Source organism: Sphaerodactylus townsendi, linkage group LG11 (assembly GCF_021028975.2).
Source record: "Sphaerodactylus townsendi isolate TG3544 linkage group LG11, MPM_Stown_v2.3, whole genome shotgun sequence".
Classification (NCBI taxonomy): domain Eukaryota; kingdom Metazoa; phylum Chordata; class Lepidosauria; order Squamata; family Sphaerodactylidae; genus Sphaerodactylus; species Sphaerodactylus townsendi.
The window spans coordinates 4,609,089-4,624,899 of NC_059435.1; the positions used below are offsets into that span (position 1 = coordinate 4,609,089).

General features: G+C 47.6%; 1 protein-coding gene across 1 annotated transcript; it reads right to left on the reverse strand.

Annotated features, from left to right (window-relative positions):
* Positions 1 to 6,659: 6,659 nt before the first annotated feature.
* On the reverse strand, positions 6,660 to 13,470 carry LG11H18orf21 (linkage group 11 C18orf21 homolog). The gene is made up of 5 exons (XM_048511679.1): positions 13,326 to 13,470; positions 11,648 to 11,670; positions 11,052 to 11,254; positions 9,627 to 9,793; positions 6,660 to 7,104 (listed from the first exon to the last, which is right to left on the reverse strand). The coding sequence occupies exons 1-5, from the start codon at positions 13,400 to 13,402 to the stop codon at positions 6,951 to 6,953; spliced, it is 624 nt and encodes a 207-aa protein (XP_048367636.1). The 5' UTR covers positions 13,403 to 13,470; the 3' UTR covers positions 6,660 to 6,950.
* Between the last annotated feature and the right edge of the window lie 2,341 nt (positions 13,471 to 15,811).

Genomic DNA, 15,811 nt, shown 5'->3' on the forward strand with positions numbered 1-15,811 from the left:
AAAAAACCTTTGAAATGAATATAAAATTGTATCAAGACACGCTGTGACCAAAAATGTCCATATTTGATTTTTAAAATACTGTGTTTTAGCATTTTAATCTTACAGAAAAGTGATCTTTTGGCTTCTCTTGAGAGGTGAGTTTAATCTACTGAAAGATCATTTTTTTTCTTCACATTGACCTTTTCTGGAACATTAGTCTTAGCAGACTAACCTCATACTGGAGAAGATGCAGCTGCCAGTAAGGGCAGTTTTGTGGGAAATCTACATTAGTTTTGATTCACCACATGAAAGCTGCAAATTGGCAATGGAGTAAGTCACGTTGACCTCAGTGTGACCCACTTCTAAGTATGCATTCCTAGAATTACGCTGCTGAAACTTGAAAGCGCCTACATCAGGGCCCCCAATGTGGTGTCCGTGATTCAGCCAAGTGGGACCAGGTGAGGCTTCTACATAGTTGGCTTCTGACTAGCCCAGGGGTAGGGAACCTTTAACACTCAAAGAGCCATTTGGACCCGTTTTCCACGGGAAAAGAAAACACTTGGAGTCACAAATAATTTTTGACATTTAAAATAAAGATAACACTATATATATAGGGTTTTTTTTAACCTTTAACTCGGCTCATTCTGAGAAGCGCATGGATGCGCCCGCCCTGCTGCCTGCAGGGCGGGCAAGGATGAAGCCGGCAGCTCGGCCTCGCCAGCCACCGGGAAAGCACCCGCCCCGCTCCAACGGGGCGGGCGAGAGGGGAAGGCCGTGGCGCAGCCCAGCCGACCGTGGGCAGTTGGTGCGCCCGCCCTGCTGTCTGCAGGGCGGGCAAGGATGGGGCCAACGGCTCGTGGAGTCACAGTGCAAGGGCAGAAGAGCCGCATGCAGCTCTCGAGCCGCAGGTTCCCTACCCCTGGACTAGCCATTGGAGATCTCATGGGCTGTGCCATTTTTATAAAGTTGCTTCAGCCGCAGGTACCACAAAAATGTTCACTGTGTGACAGAAAGTATGGGTATGCAAGAAAATATTTTCTAAACATCCTAATTTTAAAATGTTGCATGATCTCACCCTGACATTTTGTGGTTGGCTCCTCCTCTTGTAGCAGCCATTTTGTGGTTGGCTCCTCCTCTTGTAGCAGCCATTTTGTGGTTGGCTTTGACTCCTTTGTCCTCAGGCTGAAAAAGGTTGGGGGCCCCAGCTTTAAACTTACCAAGTGCACAGGTGTGATACTGTAGTATGCAAAATATGTTAGGACACTGAACCTTTGCGTCTGAGGAACTCATCCGGTTCTGTCAGTAAAGAAGGCTGCTGCTCACGTTAAGAGTGTATGCATGCTGTGCAAGGTCATGTGACTGAAATGGTATGATGGGAAGGCCCGCCCTCTGGGACCTGCAACTTTGCTTGCATGGACCGCTCCATACTGTAATACCAGATATGAGCAATTTGACAGGGATGCGTAAGAGAACTCATCAGCTTTGCCTTGTCGTCTGTCGTGTGCAACCTGCAATCTCCCTTCACCTAAACTAAGGCATAGAAATATTTCATCTTCTGAAAAACACTGAATACTTGTGGCTGAACACTTTTTTTTCACACCAAGCATGCTAATTTGAATACGGCTCTCTTAAATACACGGAAGTACCATTGCTGTTCGTGGATAAAGCATCAGCGACTCCAGTGCTTCAAGTGCACTTTCTGTAGTTGCTTCTCCTCTGGAGCTCCCATACTGGTTCATACAGAGAAGCCCTTTTGTGTTGGGGGTGGAAAGTGCCATCAACAGCTGGCTTTTGCCTGTAAGGCGAAAGTGTCAAACATGTGGCCAGGAGGGCATTTTTGGCCCCTTGAGGGGGCTCATGAGACCCACAAACCAGCTGAGGCAACCTCCCCCCTCTTGTTCCTGAGCTGGCTTACCTGGCCAAATTGGGTGTGGTAGGGTGGGTTGCCACAACTGACTCATGGGCCTAATAAGCCCCCTCAAGGCAGGCAGGCATCCCCACCTCCAGTGCCATTCTGGGGCAGACACACACACACACACACACTCAGGAAAAAAGAGAATTCTGGAAAAAAGAGAATGATTGCAGTCAGGGAGCAATGCTAATACAACTTGCTACATCTTAATTTTAATTAATTTTAATTTTTACCCTATGAATTCTGGTATGCCGTGTCAATTTATTATAGCTCTCTATAACAGCTGCTTCTGCATTTCGGCACATACAGGGAGGCAGCAGAATAACACTACCAGAATAATGCACATGTTTTCCTGTTGCCAGCACTCAATAAATTCTTCAAGATAAGGAACGATGCTCAAGAAATTGCTTAACAGAGCTATCAGAAGGTAGCACAGAAGATTAGTTTAGATTTAAGAAAAATGGTGCACCTTCTGCCATCAACCTATACATCTGTGAAGCATTGAGAGATAATAAAATATATTTAACTGCAAAGACAAGCCTTTCAGTTCCTCAAACTACAAAGAATCCTCATTTTTCTCGTAGCTTAACATATGATGAAATTCCCCATTCAAGGACTGAAAGAAAACTTTACGGCTCTGTAGAAGCCTATACCAAGGCTCATCTAGGTTCAACCTCATTTATATTGAAAAAAACTTTCAATGCCTGCCTCACTGAAAACAATCCAAACATCTTCCTGATGTCCAGTGAGGAATTAACACCCCTACAGAAATGTTATCATGCCTTGGGGAGCTCACGTGCAGGATGTGAAAGCAATGGCCTTCTGCTGCTGCTGCTCCTGAGCACCTGGTCTGCTAAGGCATTTGCAACCTCAGATCAAGGAGGATCAAGATTGGAAGCCAAAGATCAACTTCTCTTCCATAAATCTGCCCAAGCCCCTTTCAAAGCGATCCAGGTTAGTGATCCTCACAACCTCTGGTGGCAGCATATTCCAAACACCAACCACATGTTGCGTGAAGAAATGTTTCCTTTTATTAGTCCTAATCCTCCCCCCCCCCCCAGCATTTTCAACGTATGACTTCATGTAGACCCCTCTTCGTGAATTCCAAGCATGTACTATAATGCTTAGCAATCCCATTCACCATCAACTGAACTGTTTCAGTGATCACAATGTCAGGGTTGTGTGTCTATGAAGCTTTGATTCTGTGATCCTGGGATACATCTGGGATATGTAAAGGTTTATTTAGGTTTAAGGTGAGGGCCTTAATAGGCCAGTGATTTTGTTTGTTTGTTTTTGAAATTCCCTTCAGTTTCGAAAGTTCTGTGCTTGGGTTGGGAAGGGAAAGTGATGGCTGGGAAGGAGCTGCTGCCTGAGAAAAACAGGAATGAAGACTCTGGAACCCAGAACTACTTTCCTCATCATTTGAATGCCCGCCCCCGTTTCCCTGTTGTTCACTACGAACATTCTAGTGGGCACGTGATTGTGAAAACGTCTTAGCACTTTAACTTGTGTGCAGCAGTTTTGCTGTTTGATGTCGAGCAGTTTCATTACCAGAACTTGTAATTTCCTTATTCTAAGAGCACATGTTTTCATACTGGAAATAATAAAGTTCGAAAAATGTTACCATTCCATTTTGTCCCGTCACATTATCTCCCCGTCACCCATCAGATGCCAACCATATTTTGAATACTCTAGTTGGTTTCCATTCTTTAAGGGCGGTTAATGTTTTCTAGCAGTGGAATTGATTTGAAGTAGAAACACAGAATGAACTCACAATAACGTTCTGAGACTTAGTTTGACGCAAAGCCGATTCCTCAATTGAGCCACAACTAGAAAAGTACCGCAGGTCCACCTCATTTTCATTGTGCACAACCCCATTGTGGTGAAAGTTAGTCCTGTGTGTGCCCAGTGGCGTTATTTATCTGTAATTACAAGACCTTGATCTTCACCCAGTTTAGTCTTCTTTACCACACAACTACAGAACTGCAGTGTTACATGTTACTGTTATTTGACATTTGTCCCGACACTTACACGCTTATGAGCACAAGTTGAGCTCGCTACAGAAATTGCCATTTACTCAATTTCCGTCATATACAATAACTGGGTGAGTTCAAAAACACTTCACTGCAGCCCTGATTCACATTCTCCCCCCTCCATCAACTATACATTGGGGGAGCTGATCCTAGGACCTAAGGTGGCGAACCTTTGGCACTCCAGATGTTATGGACTACAATTCCCAGCAGCCCCTGCCAGCATGGCCAATTGAACATGCTGGCAGGGGCTGATGGGAATTGTAGTCCATAACATCTGGAGTGCCAAAGGTTCGCCACCACAGATCTAAGGCCATATGTGGTTTGATCTAAATTACAAATCTGATTCCAGACTCAGCAAGAGCAGCCACTGAATAGACCACGGGGCGGAGGCAGTGCTGGTCGTCCTCACAGTTGAGCTCTGATTCCAGGCAGGTCTGTGCTGCTGTAGTTATTAGACCGAACAGCAGCTTTGGACGAGGTCGATCACAACATTTTGATCCACTGCCTCACCAGCACTGGGATCCGGGGTATGGCCCTGAAGGTTGAAAAAGACCAGACTGAAACTGAGTCCATTGAGGACCAAGGTCCTGTTGCTGGGACAGGGTGGACTGGAGGGAAATGTCCAGCTGCTGAACTTAGACAGAGCGGCACCGGCACCTGCCTCCTGCGGGATAAGTCTGGACGTGCCCCTGGATTCCTCTCTTTGGGGTTATTTCCTTGAGAGTGTCTTTACATCAGGTCTTGGCTCTCCAGTGCCAGCATTGGATGCACCTCCTCCTCAGTTGATGGACAAGGTTTCTGACCTTCCTTAAGGAGCTGGGAGTTTCCCACATTTGCAACCGGGCTATCAACCATGTCTCTCTATCTGCTATTCATGTAGCAGGAACTTCCAACATCACAGCAGATGTATTGAGCAGAGACCTTTACCATACAACATGAGTGGTTCCTGAAGGATAACTATCTTTTCCCCATCTTTCAACAGTGGGACACTCCTACTTTAGACTTATTCGCAACCTGCAACATTGCAGGTGGTTCTGCTGCAAGGTAGCAAGAGATCCTATAGCAGCCATTCTCAACCAGGGTTCCATAGTACCCTGGGGTGCCGTGAGCATGTCCCAGGGGTACCGTGGCAACACTACCACCACCACCCCCTCATTTTTGTGGTGTCTCCCACCGGCGCCAGCAAGGACATGGAGCTGGCCCATGGGGCAGGGCCTGCCACAAGGTCAGCAGCCGCCACCACCCCCAGTGCTTCCCTTCACCCTGGGAGGGAAGGTGGAAGATGTGGCAAGCAGGGGCAATGGGAGGGGAAGGTGGAGGGTGGCGGCAGGGGTACCGTGAGATATGAAGAGTGAGGTCAAGGGTACACTGACCTCGAAAAGGTTGGGAAACACTGTCCTATAGCAATAGGGGACACCTGTCAGTTTTGCTGGGGAGGCCAACTGATGTACAGATTCCGTTCCCACTTGTACACAGTGATAGGCAAAATCAGATCAGACAAAACCTCCACAATCTTCATGACGCCTTATTGGCAGAAAAGAACTTTGTCCCCTATCCTAAGGACTCTGGCAAAAGGAGTCTACAAAGTTTTTCTGGCAGTCCCAGACCTACTCACAATAGAGCTCGTTTTACACCATGATGGACAATCTCTTCCCCTCACAGCCTGGATCATCAAGCAAGACATAGTTAGATAGGGTAGGGCAAGGGTGACCAACCTATGGTGCTCCAGATGTTCATGGCCTACAATTCCCATCACCAATTGGCCATGCTGGCAGGGGCTGATGGGAATTGTCCATGAACATCTGGAGCACCATCGGTTGGCCACCCCTAGGGTAAGTAATGTCTTTCTGGCAACTTGTAATCTAACCAGGAAATTCTACATGCTAGGTAGTTCTGGTGAGCAAAGGGTTTTCACCAGAATTGCTTGAATATTGGAACATTGATGCTGTTAAAGGACTCTGGTCTAATGCTTCTGTGAAGGTCAACTTAGCGGTGATTTCAGCCTTTCTTGTAGGAATAGATTTTTCTTCACTGTTTTCTAACCCTTGTAAAAAAAAATTTAAGGGGATCGGACAATTTGAATCCACCAGTGAAACCTCCCATCACTTAATGGAGTTTGTCATTAATGCCAACACAATTGATGTATAAACCTTTAGAACTACACACAACTTCTCTTTTTTGTCTTACAAGACCGTGTTTTGGGTGGCTGTAACTTCAGCCTGCAACAACGTGATCCCCAGTTCACCAAACTGCATACAGAGTGGTGTCAAGACCAAGTCTAGAATGTCTACCCAAGGTTGTGTCAAGATTTCATGCGATCACAGGGCATAACAGGACCTCCCCCCACCCCAAACATACAGTCTCTTTCAGAAAAGACCCTTCATTCTTTGGATGTCAACAGCGTGTTATTTACAACAGACTCAAGAGTTCAGGAAGGACCAAAATCCTTCCTGAGCAGCAGTGGCGTAGGAGGTTAAGAGCTCGTGTATCTAATCTGGAGGAACCGGGTTTGATTCCCCGCTCTGCCGCCTGAGCTGTGGAGGCTTATCTGGGGAATTCAGATTAGCCTGTACACTCCCACACACGCCAGCTGGGTGACCTTGGGCTAGTCACAGCTTCACGGAGCTCTCTCAGCCCCACCTACCTCATAGGGTGTTTGTTGTGAGGGGGAGGGGAGGGCAAGGAGATTGTAAGCCCCTTTGAGTCTCCTGCAGGAGAGAAAGGGGGGATATAAATCCAAACTCTTCTTCTTCTTTATTTGCTACCAGGGCACACGAAAAGGAAAGGTGGTTTCCACACAATCTCCTTCTCGGGTTACACTGGCCATCAAATTAGCTTATAGTAGGGCAAAAATGCCTGGTCCACTCCAAGTGAAGGTGCATCCCACTAGACTTCAAGTCTCCTTTGCAGCTTTCTGTTCCCATGTGGACTTGAGCGACATCTGCAGAACATTTACTTAGTCAACGCCCTCGGCTTTCAGACATGGATGTGGATGCCAAGGCTGAGGTGATACAGATACGAAGATTTCAAAGTGATGATAAGAAGTTCTTGAAGTCCCCTTTATCATTTTTTTTATGTTCTTCAAGGCTAAGCAGTTTTTTCAATCGAGAGAATTTAGATTTGGCATTTCTGGGACTGCTGGAGGAGAAATGAGGGGTTGATTGCCCAGGTGTAGAAGTTCTGAAATGGAATATTATACAAGATATTAAGAACAGCAAAGAACTGAGTTAACACTTATAAATTTCTCATTAGATGCAAAACAAATGCTTGCACATTTAAAATGAACATAAATTTCAACAGAAACATTATCTCTCTCTCTCTCTCTCTCTCTCTCTCTCTCTATCTCACACTTTGCCAGAATAATCTCACAGGTCAAAGTCAAAGACTCAAAAATAAAATGAAACTGAATCATAAACTAATTTTGGAGTACGTGCAGAGGTGGGATCCAGCAGGTTCTCACAGGTTCCTGAGAGTAGGTTACTAATTATTTGTGTGTGCCAAGAGGGGGTTACTAATGGGTGATTTTGCCACGTGATTTTTGCCTTAGTTATGCCCCTCCTCTCAGCAGTAGCGCACAGAACTTGAAGCAGTCTAGCAGGAGGTGCACCGGCGTGCGTGGCAGCCTGCGCCTGTGCGCATTCATTTCTCGCCCAAGGACTGGCGCAGCGGCTGCGTCCTTGCCACAGCCCCGCCCAGGAATGCCCTGCCCCCGGAATGCCCCACCCAGCCCCACTGGCGCTTCGCCACAGTTTGAATCCCACCACCATGGGAACCTGTTACTAAAATATTTGGATCCCACCACTGAGTACGTGGTTTCCAGCTGATATTCAGAGTGATTCCACTCTCCGGGGGTTGGTTTTCATGTTTTTATAGTGTAGTTTTATTTTGTATATCTTAAAGTGTTAATTATTTTGGGGTTCCCTTGCAAGGGCAGAAAGGCAGGATATAAATTTTGTAAATAAATAAAATAATAAAAATTTCTTAAATGCTCCTAAATCCCTTTTTGCTTACATTCCACAGTCTATACACCAGCATAATGTATAACTGAAAAATACAAAAGCTGTAACCCTTGCGGCTAGAGAGACTCCACCAAAGTAATGGGAGAGACTAGGCAGAGCTGGGAACATGGCAGAGGAAGGGTTTGAATCCTCTGCTCACTCAGGAATCCAGCACAGCCCAGGAGAGTCTGAAGTTATGCCTGCTAAGGAGGTGAGGTGAAGCATCACGCATTCATGCTAACAGTAATGAGGCCCAGAAAAGCATCTTCTCTCCAGCCACAGTCAAAAATACAGGTTCCCCTAAGTTTGCATGAGGTCACCAAAGCAACACAGATCTTCTACACTGAATATCACAGGGCATTTTGCACAGTGGCTGCAAAAAACAAGAAGATATAATAAAGCCCAATCTCAAAAGCTAGGTGTGCTGGGCATTTGGAAGATCCTACACAGGAAGGCACTGGCAAACCATCTCTGCTTCCTACTTGCCTTGAAACCCTCTTGCTGGGCCAGCCATAAGTCACTTGGCAGTAGTGAAATAGGTATACTACATGACTGCAGGTACAGAACTCACCAGGAACTCCACTCCATTTCTGAAACTGGGGCCTCAAGGACAAGGCAACCCACCCAGATAAGGACTGGAAATCCACTGTGCTTTGGAGTATTGACAGCTACACTCCCTCTGCCCTGTCCAGGACCACAGGCACCCGGGGGCGGGGGGGGGGGGGTGTCTACTGGCTAACATCCCTTTCTTACTCAACAATTAGCAGCTGTGTTTCCTGTGTGGAATCAGGTTAAATATGAAAGGGGTGGGTGAGGCTATCACCCACCCACCCTCAAGCCCAGGTAGACTCCCACCTTCCAGAGGCGTAGCTAGGCAAAGCTCCGCCCAGGGCGGCCTCTGAGTTTTGCGGGGGCCCCCCCCCCACTTACCTTATACAACAGTTATGATGGTGCTTTCGGGTGGCCATGGCGCAGGGATCCATGGGGGGGCGGGGGAGAAACGTGGATGCCGCCACCCGCCCTCTGTCCATGGAGCGGGGCAGAGGGAGTTTTCCCTGCTTGGGGAAGCAGCTCCCACGTCGCGAGAGCAGGAAGCCCAGAGGAAGCCCAGAGCCCCGACCTTAGAGGCTTCGGTGCCCCTCTCACTCTCAGAGGGAACTTCTGAGAGTGAGAGGGGCGCTGCAGCCTCCATTCTGGGCGTTTGGGGGATTTTAAGCCGAGAAAGGGACTTTTCTCGGCTTAAAAAAAAGCGCCGGGCAAGGAGGAGGGGGTATTTTGCACCCCCCATGTGACTTCTTTTGGCCCGGGACAACCCACCCCAGATGTCCCCGTGGGAGCTTCGCCACTGCCACCTTCCCCCCAGTTTAAAGAATGGGAACTGCAATCATTTGAACTGATAAACACTAGGAGCCCTCTCCTACTGGAGCAGGAATGCAGTGAATGCGTTATTTCCACCACTATTCGTGCTCCATGTAACCACCCTACAAAATGCCCACTTCTCCTTTTAAGAGGCAGCAATACACATTGTGCTGTAGGCACAATATTCCTACAACACAGATAGCTCACAAAGGCCTCTTTGGCACAGTCCCACAGCCATGTTGTTGCGATGCCCACCACACCACTGGCATTCCAAAGCCATCTCTGCAGGCTCAAAAGGGTTGGGGCGTGCTGAGCTGTGCGTCTCTAAGAACGGGAAATAAATACCTGGAGCCTGGTGACAGTTTTTTTCTTTGAGATCCTGAATTGCTGTGGCTGAAAGGTGTGGTTTTATTCGAATGTGTCGGAGTCTCAAAAAACATTTTCTTCCTCCAACATTCTCTGCTTTTTCCATAATGCCTTGTTGTCTTCCTGCACATATTGCAAGTGATTAGCTACGGAGAAAGGAGGAAAAGCCAGCAGCTATTAAACCTGTCGTTTTAAAATTGTTGTGTAACGCAACCATGAATCTTGTGAGAATTCACTACTCAGCAGCACCCACAAAATGCTTTCAGAAGAGGCAGCAAATTAAATCTCATCTTTTTGCCAGCTCACTATCACTACAGCCACCCCAAAAGTGGTAAATAAATAAATGAATAAATGAAGACAAGGGCATTCCAAGGCAGAAAGTGACAAACAGAAGATCAAGAAGACACAAAGAACAGATGCAGCCAGAAAATAAATGCTTAGGAATGCTAATTTAAGCCTCTCTCTGAAATACTGCTCTCCTTTAAGAGAAAGGAAGAAAACATACTGAGTAGGGATCTTCCCTTGCCGGAGACAGGAATCTGCAGCAGTGGCGTAGGAGGTTAAGAGCTCGTGTATCTAATCTGGAGGAACCGGGTTTGATTCCCAGCTCTGCCGCCTGAGCTGTGGAGGCTTATCTGGGGAATTCAGATTAGCTTGTGCACTCCCACACACGCCAGCTGGGTGACCTTGGACTAGTCACAGCTTCTTGGAGCTCTCTCAGCCCCACCTACCTCACAGGGTGTTTGTTGTGAGGGGGGAAGGGCAAGGAGATTGTCAGCCCCTTTGAGTCTCCTGCAGGAGAGAAAGAGGGGATATAAATCCAAACTACTCCTCCTCCTCTTCTTCTAAGTTAACCCTGCTTCTAGGTCTGCTGGGAGGATACATCCGTCAGTCCAGATGCCCTCTACCTCCATGAGACCCGGGGCCTAATGCTATGTGAATAAATCTTATACTTGCATGTCCCTGCCACCTGCAGTTAGTCAATCGTTCAAAAATTCTATGCAGACTGCAAAGTACTGAGTGGGTGAACAATGGGTCTTCCACTGAGAACTAAAACTGGAAATGGATTCCTTTATCGCTTAAAATCCTGCTCTGAATTACACAGGAAGTAACTTCCTCTGTGGGAGGGGAGGGAAAGAAAGCATGCAGTCACGGGTCTCATTTGCATAATGAAAAATCTAAACCATAATTGTACGCTTAGAAGAACAACATAAACTTGGCTATACTTTTATAATATGAATTTTCCACATGGTATTTCTGACACCTCCCCCCCCCCCCAAATTTTCACATCAGTTTCAAGTCACACTGTCCATCTTCAGCCTACAGCCATGGTTTAGCGATGCTTCAAGAGAGGTGATGAATTGCTTTGTTCCATGTTGACAGTTCCATACAATTTATTCTTACCAGAACGTTTTTTGTTTCTTTGTACCTCTTCAGCACCTTTCCTTGTTTGAAACTGAGTTTGTATTTCTTTGCTTCTAGACAGAGTAACTTCTGTATCTGTGGTGTCATTCTCATTTTGGGCTTTAGACGTACCCTGTGGTTGCCGGGGAGAAGAACTTGAAAACAGAAAGGGCACACTTGCCCTGCTTGGTTTTCATTTTTGCCTGTAAATAATAAAAGCAACATTAGGACATAATTCCGTTCCCCCCCCTAATATATTTTATTGCTTAACCCAGGGTTTCTCACACAGGGATAGGGGGTTCATGACGCTCTGCTGAATGCTTTCCCTTTCCTCAAACTGCCAGGCCTAGTTAGGAAACATCCAACAACAGAACTTAACAAACCTGCCAGAACTCCACATTTAAAAGAGAATTACATACAGACCCCACTGTTTTGAGAATCTGGTTGCATCTGCTGCCAACCCTGATAGCCTGGGGACTTCAGTGGTCACAAAACAAGCATGGATGAAGGAACTCTTAACGCTGAGCCTTGTCCTATCAGCACACGGGATGAAGCCCCTGTGCTAGGTAAAAGAACAGATTTCTCTCGTGACGTACCTTCTATGTTGCTGAGTGTCCATCTGTAAGAAAGACAAAAAGGAGAGTGTTACTTTTATACGATTACCAGTTCCACTGAGACTATGCTCTCTGTATCACAGGGACAAATCATTCTCATTTTGTAGTGCTTGTTGAACAATCCAAGCAAACTTTCTCAGTCGTCATAAGAACATAAGGGCCGCTCTGCTGGATCAGACCAGCGGTCCATCTAGTTTAGCATCCTGTTTCTCACAGAAAGCTGACCAGATGCCCAAAAAAGGCCCACACCAGGGGCACAGAGTCCAAAACCACACTCTATTACTGCCCTCGGCATTCAAACGCATACTGCCTCCAAACGTGGAAGTTCTAGTCAACTATCCCAGCTAATAACCATGGACCTATCTGTCTAAGCCCTTTAAGGCCATGTGAGCTATCAACTGTCCTCACATATTGATCTTAAATGACAGGTGTTTCCTGTATTGGAAGTGCAGAAATGGAAGTTACAAGAATAACAAAAGTGCCACCTTTTAGCTCAGCAAATCTGCCATTCACTCTCTCAAAGGAGCAAAAATGTTTGCCCTCAAGGGATGAGCACCCCTAGGCATAAGCACTTATGGGATATGGCTAGAGCAGGGGTCTGCAACCTGCAGCTCTCCAGATGTTCATGGACTACAATTCCCATCAGCCCCTGCCAGCAAGGCCAATTGGCCATGCTGGCAGGAGCGTGGGAGTGGTATGTTATGGTAATTACAGACCCATGAGACCAACTGGAGGCTTACGATACAGGAGACTGTTGAGAGAAAGTTAAGGGGCTAGTCAAAGTCACAGTGGAGACTTTCAGGGAACTGTAAGTGACCTTTTTGGGAAGAAAGAACAGCAAGATATGAATGTACAGATTTGAAAAACAGGCCTCTAATCCATAACAAGCTTTGGCCTACTTGCTCCATCACCCCTTTTATGCTTCTTTCACCTCATGCATGATTTTTTTAAAGAGAAGCTGTACGTTTCTTCAGAAGAAGAGACCTGGCTTACCCCTTATCTTGCACGTTGCCCAAGTCCTCGTCACTTAAAAACTCAGTCTGGGTTTGAGCCAAATTATTTTAGCTAACGTGGGGCAGTGAATTGTGTCAGCCGGACCTCACAAAACTGAAATGGAGATGAAGAGGGCCACGACGCCACCTCTGCTCTTTGGATGAGGGGCAGGAATAGAATACCCCCCCCCCCAAAAAAAACCCCAGGTTGGCTAGTTGCCAACGCTGGTTTGAGAACCACGTGAGAGTGGAGCCTGGGAAAGGGGCTTCGGGAGGGATCTTGTAGGTAGGGCATACGGAAGTCAACCTTCCGAAGCAGCCGTTTTCTCCAGAATAAATGGGTTAACGCAGGGGTCTTCAAACTATGGTCCTCCAGATGTTCATGGACTACAGTTCCCATCAGCCCCTGCCAGCATGGCCAGAGTGTGGTAGGGCTGATGGGAATTGTAGTCTATGAACATCTGGAGGGCCACAGTTTGAAGACCCCTGGGTTACAGAATCAAGCATGCGATGCATGGAGTTGGGAGATCCGCCGCAATTCCGGGATACCTCCGCCGCCGCCGCCCGTCCCCCGCCCCCAATCTGGAGAGGCAGCAGCCGCCGCCGCCCGCCACCGCCCACTTGAGGCCCCTGCCAGAGCCAAAGCCGCCACCACCCAGGGGAGACACAGCAGGAACCGCGCCTGGGCCGGGCAGGCCCCCCCGACCCGCCGCGCAGCCTCCGCCAGGAAGCGCCGCGTCCCCATCCCGCGCGCCCCTCGCGCGCCGCGCGGCACTCCGGGGGGAAGCGAGAAGAAGACAGCAGGAGGACGGTCCGCCGAAGGCCTCTCCCTTCCCGGAACCCAGCGGCCCCGCGCGAAGGTTCCGGCGTGGGGAGGCGGCCCTCTCCACCCTCCCCGCGGAGCAAAGCAACTAAACAGGAAACATGAGCCTTTAGGCAGGTGTTGCTGCTTCCTCCTGCCTTCCGCAGCTCCCCCGACAGCAGCTCTCCCTTCTCTTCTGGCCGCCGTTTCTGCATGATCGGAGGGGCTTCCTTGGAGTGTGCGTGTTTTAAACGCTCCAGGTCTAATGTTTGAGCGAGGGAGGGACTGGCGCCCTGGGCTATCAAACACCGGGCGGGGGATTAGTCTGGCCACCACTGCCAAATGATCAGAAAGGCTTGATATTTGCGTGTGTGTTTTGTTAAACAATGCTGCAGGTGTGCTCACGGGGAGAGAACTGTGGACCTATTGGTAAAAAGAAGGTGGGAGTTTTTCAAGAAAAGTAGTTCTGGATCAGGGTAGTGAGAACCTGCGGCTCTCAGATGTTCAGGAACTACCTGAATTCCCATCAGCCCCCCCCTGCCAGCATGGCCGAATTGGCCATGCTGACTGGCAGTTTGATAAATGGTCCTAGTATCAAACAGAGTTCTAACTATCTAGAATCAAACCCTGGTGCAGGTGTAACCTCTAACTGTGGGTTCTGTGGGGCAGAACGTGGAATGGGTGATAGGAACAAATAGTTTGTAATGTTTTAAGCCATTGTATTTAATCATATAAAGTTATATAAGTGTAATTCACTGGGCACTAAGCACTTCAGAAACTTGCTTCGTTGACAGAGCGAACAGACTCAGAGCAGCCTGACACTGGCAGCCAGGTTGAAGAAATAGAAATTTATCAGGGAGATAAAGAAATTAGCAAGAAGACTTGATTGCTACTTGGTAGAAACCAGTAGTTATTTATAGAATTTTTTTTTATATACACATGAGGGTGTTTTAGACTCAAGTTGCATTAAAAAATATGGGATGAAAAGGTGTGGTAGAGGTGGGACGTCAGATTGAAGCCAGGTCTGTAGCGTCTTCTTGAAGCTCAAACCAATGAGTCAGAAGACAAGGAGGAATGTTTGCAAGAGAATATGTCAAATTATGTTACATGACAGCAGCCCTTTGGAACCTCCTCCCTGTTGCTAACAGGAGGAGAGTTCCCTCGCTATAAATTGAAACAATAAAACTCTGAACGGTACTGAAGAAGCTTATGGATGGTTATTTGTAAGTAACCGGAGAGAGCTTTAGCTCTGAGAACAGGGCCCTGCCCTGTCCCTAACATGAGTTTGCAACAACAAATTGTAAAAACAAAATGGTTTACTTTCTTAACATATAACATCACCATTTAACATCACACTTCAAGGTCCTGTTCAGGTTGCATTTTCAAGTCCTTATATTTACAGTCTACTGATACTGCCAAGTCCAATTCTTCTTTGCAAGTGGGTTGGCTCCTGAAGACTCCAAGGGCTTGGTGAACAGGATTCAACATGATGAAGGTTTCCAGGAGAACTCTCACCCACTACAACCACAAAAAACAAGGTGTTAAGGCAGTGGTGGCGAACCTATGGCACGGGTGCCAGAGGTGGCCTCGAAACCCTCCCTGTGTAGGGCATCGCAGCGATCGTCCCCACCCCACACACACATCTAGGCTGGCCTGGGCTTTTCAGATACGTTATTAGCATTAAACCTAAGACCCTGGTTTTGGAAGCAGTGTAGGTAACCCTGTTAGCGGCTGTTAAACCCACTGATTTTCATGTGAAGAACTAAAGGGTCACGATCCTTTACCTGGGAGTAAGCTGGGGTTCTGGCCATGGGGCTTGCTTCTGAGTAAACCCTCTAAAGTTAGGTGATTCACCCATTGGAAGAGTTGCACAGTTGTTTCAAAACAAAGCCACCAACTACCACCAAGCTTACTTCCGGTACTTGTGTACTTACACCGAACCAACCGTTTTCTAAGCTTCGAGCCATTAGGGTTAAATTGCCGTGTTGTACGTTCGCGATAAATAGAATGGGTTTTGGGTTGCAGTTTGGGCACTTCCGGTCTGAAAGGGTTAGCCATCACTGTGTTGGGAAAAACATACAACCAAGGGTCCAAGTCTGGTAGCGCTTTGTCTCCTCCGGCGACATGGCCTGCAGCCTTGTGCTGCTGTTTTGAGTCTCCACCCTTTCTGGGTCAATCCATTCTGAGCATGGGGAGTTACACAGGGTCAGTGGCAGGAGGCATTCGGGGGGGCATTCGGAGGCACGAGCTGGCAGCCACTTTCGCGACCAGAGGCGATGAGGGTGCATGTCACGTGCTCAGGTGCAGTTTCCCCTATGCTCCCCAATATCAGTTTTGCCACTTCTGCAGCCA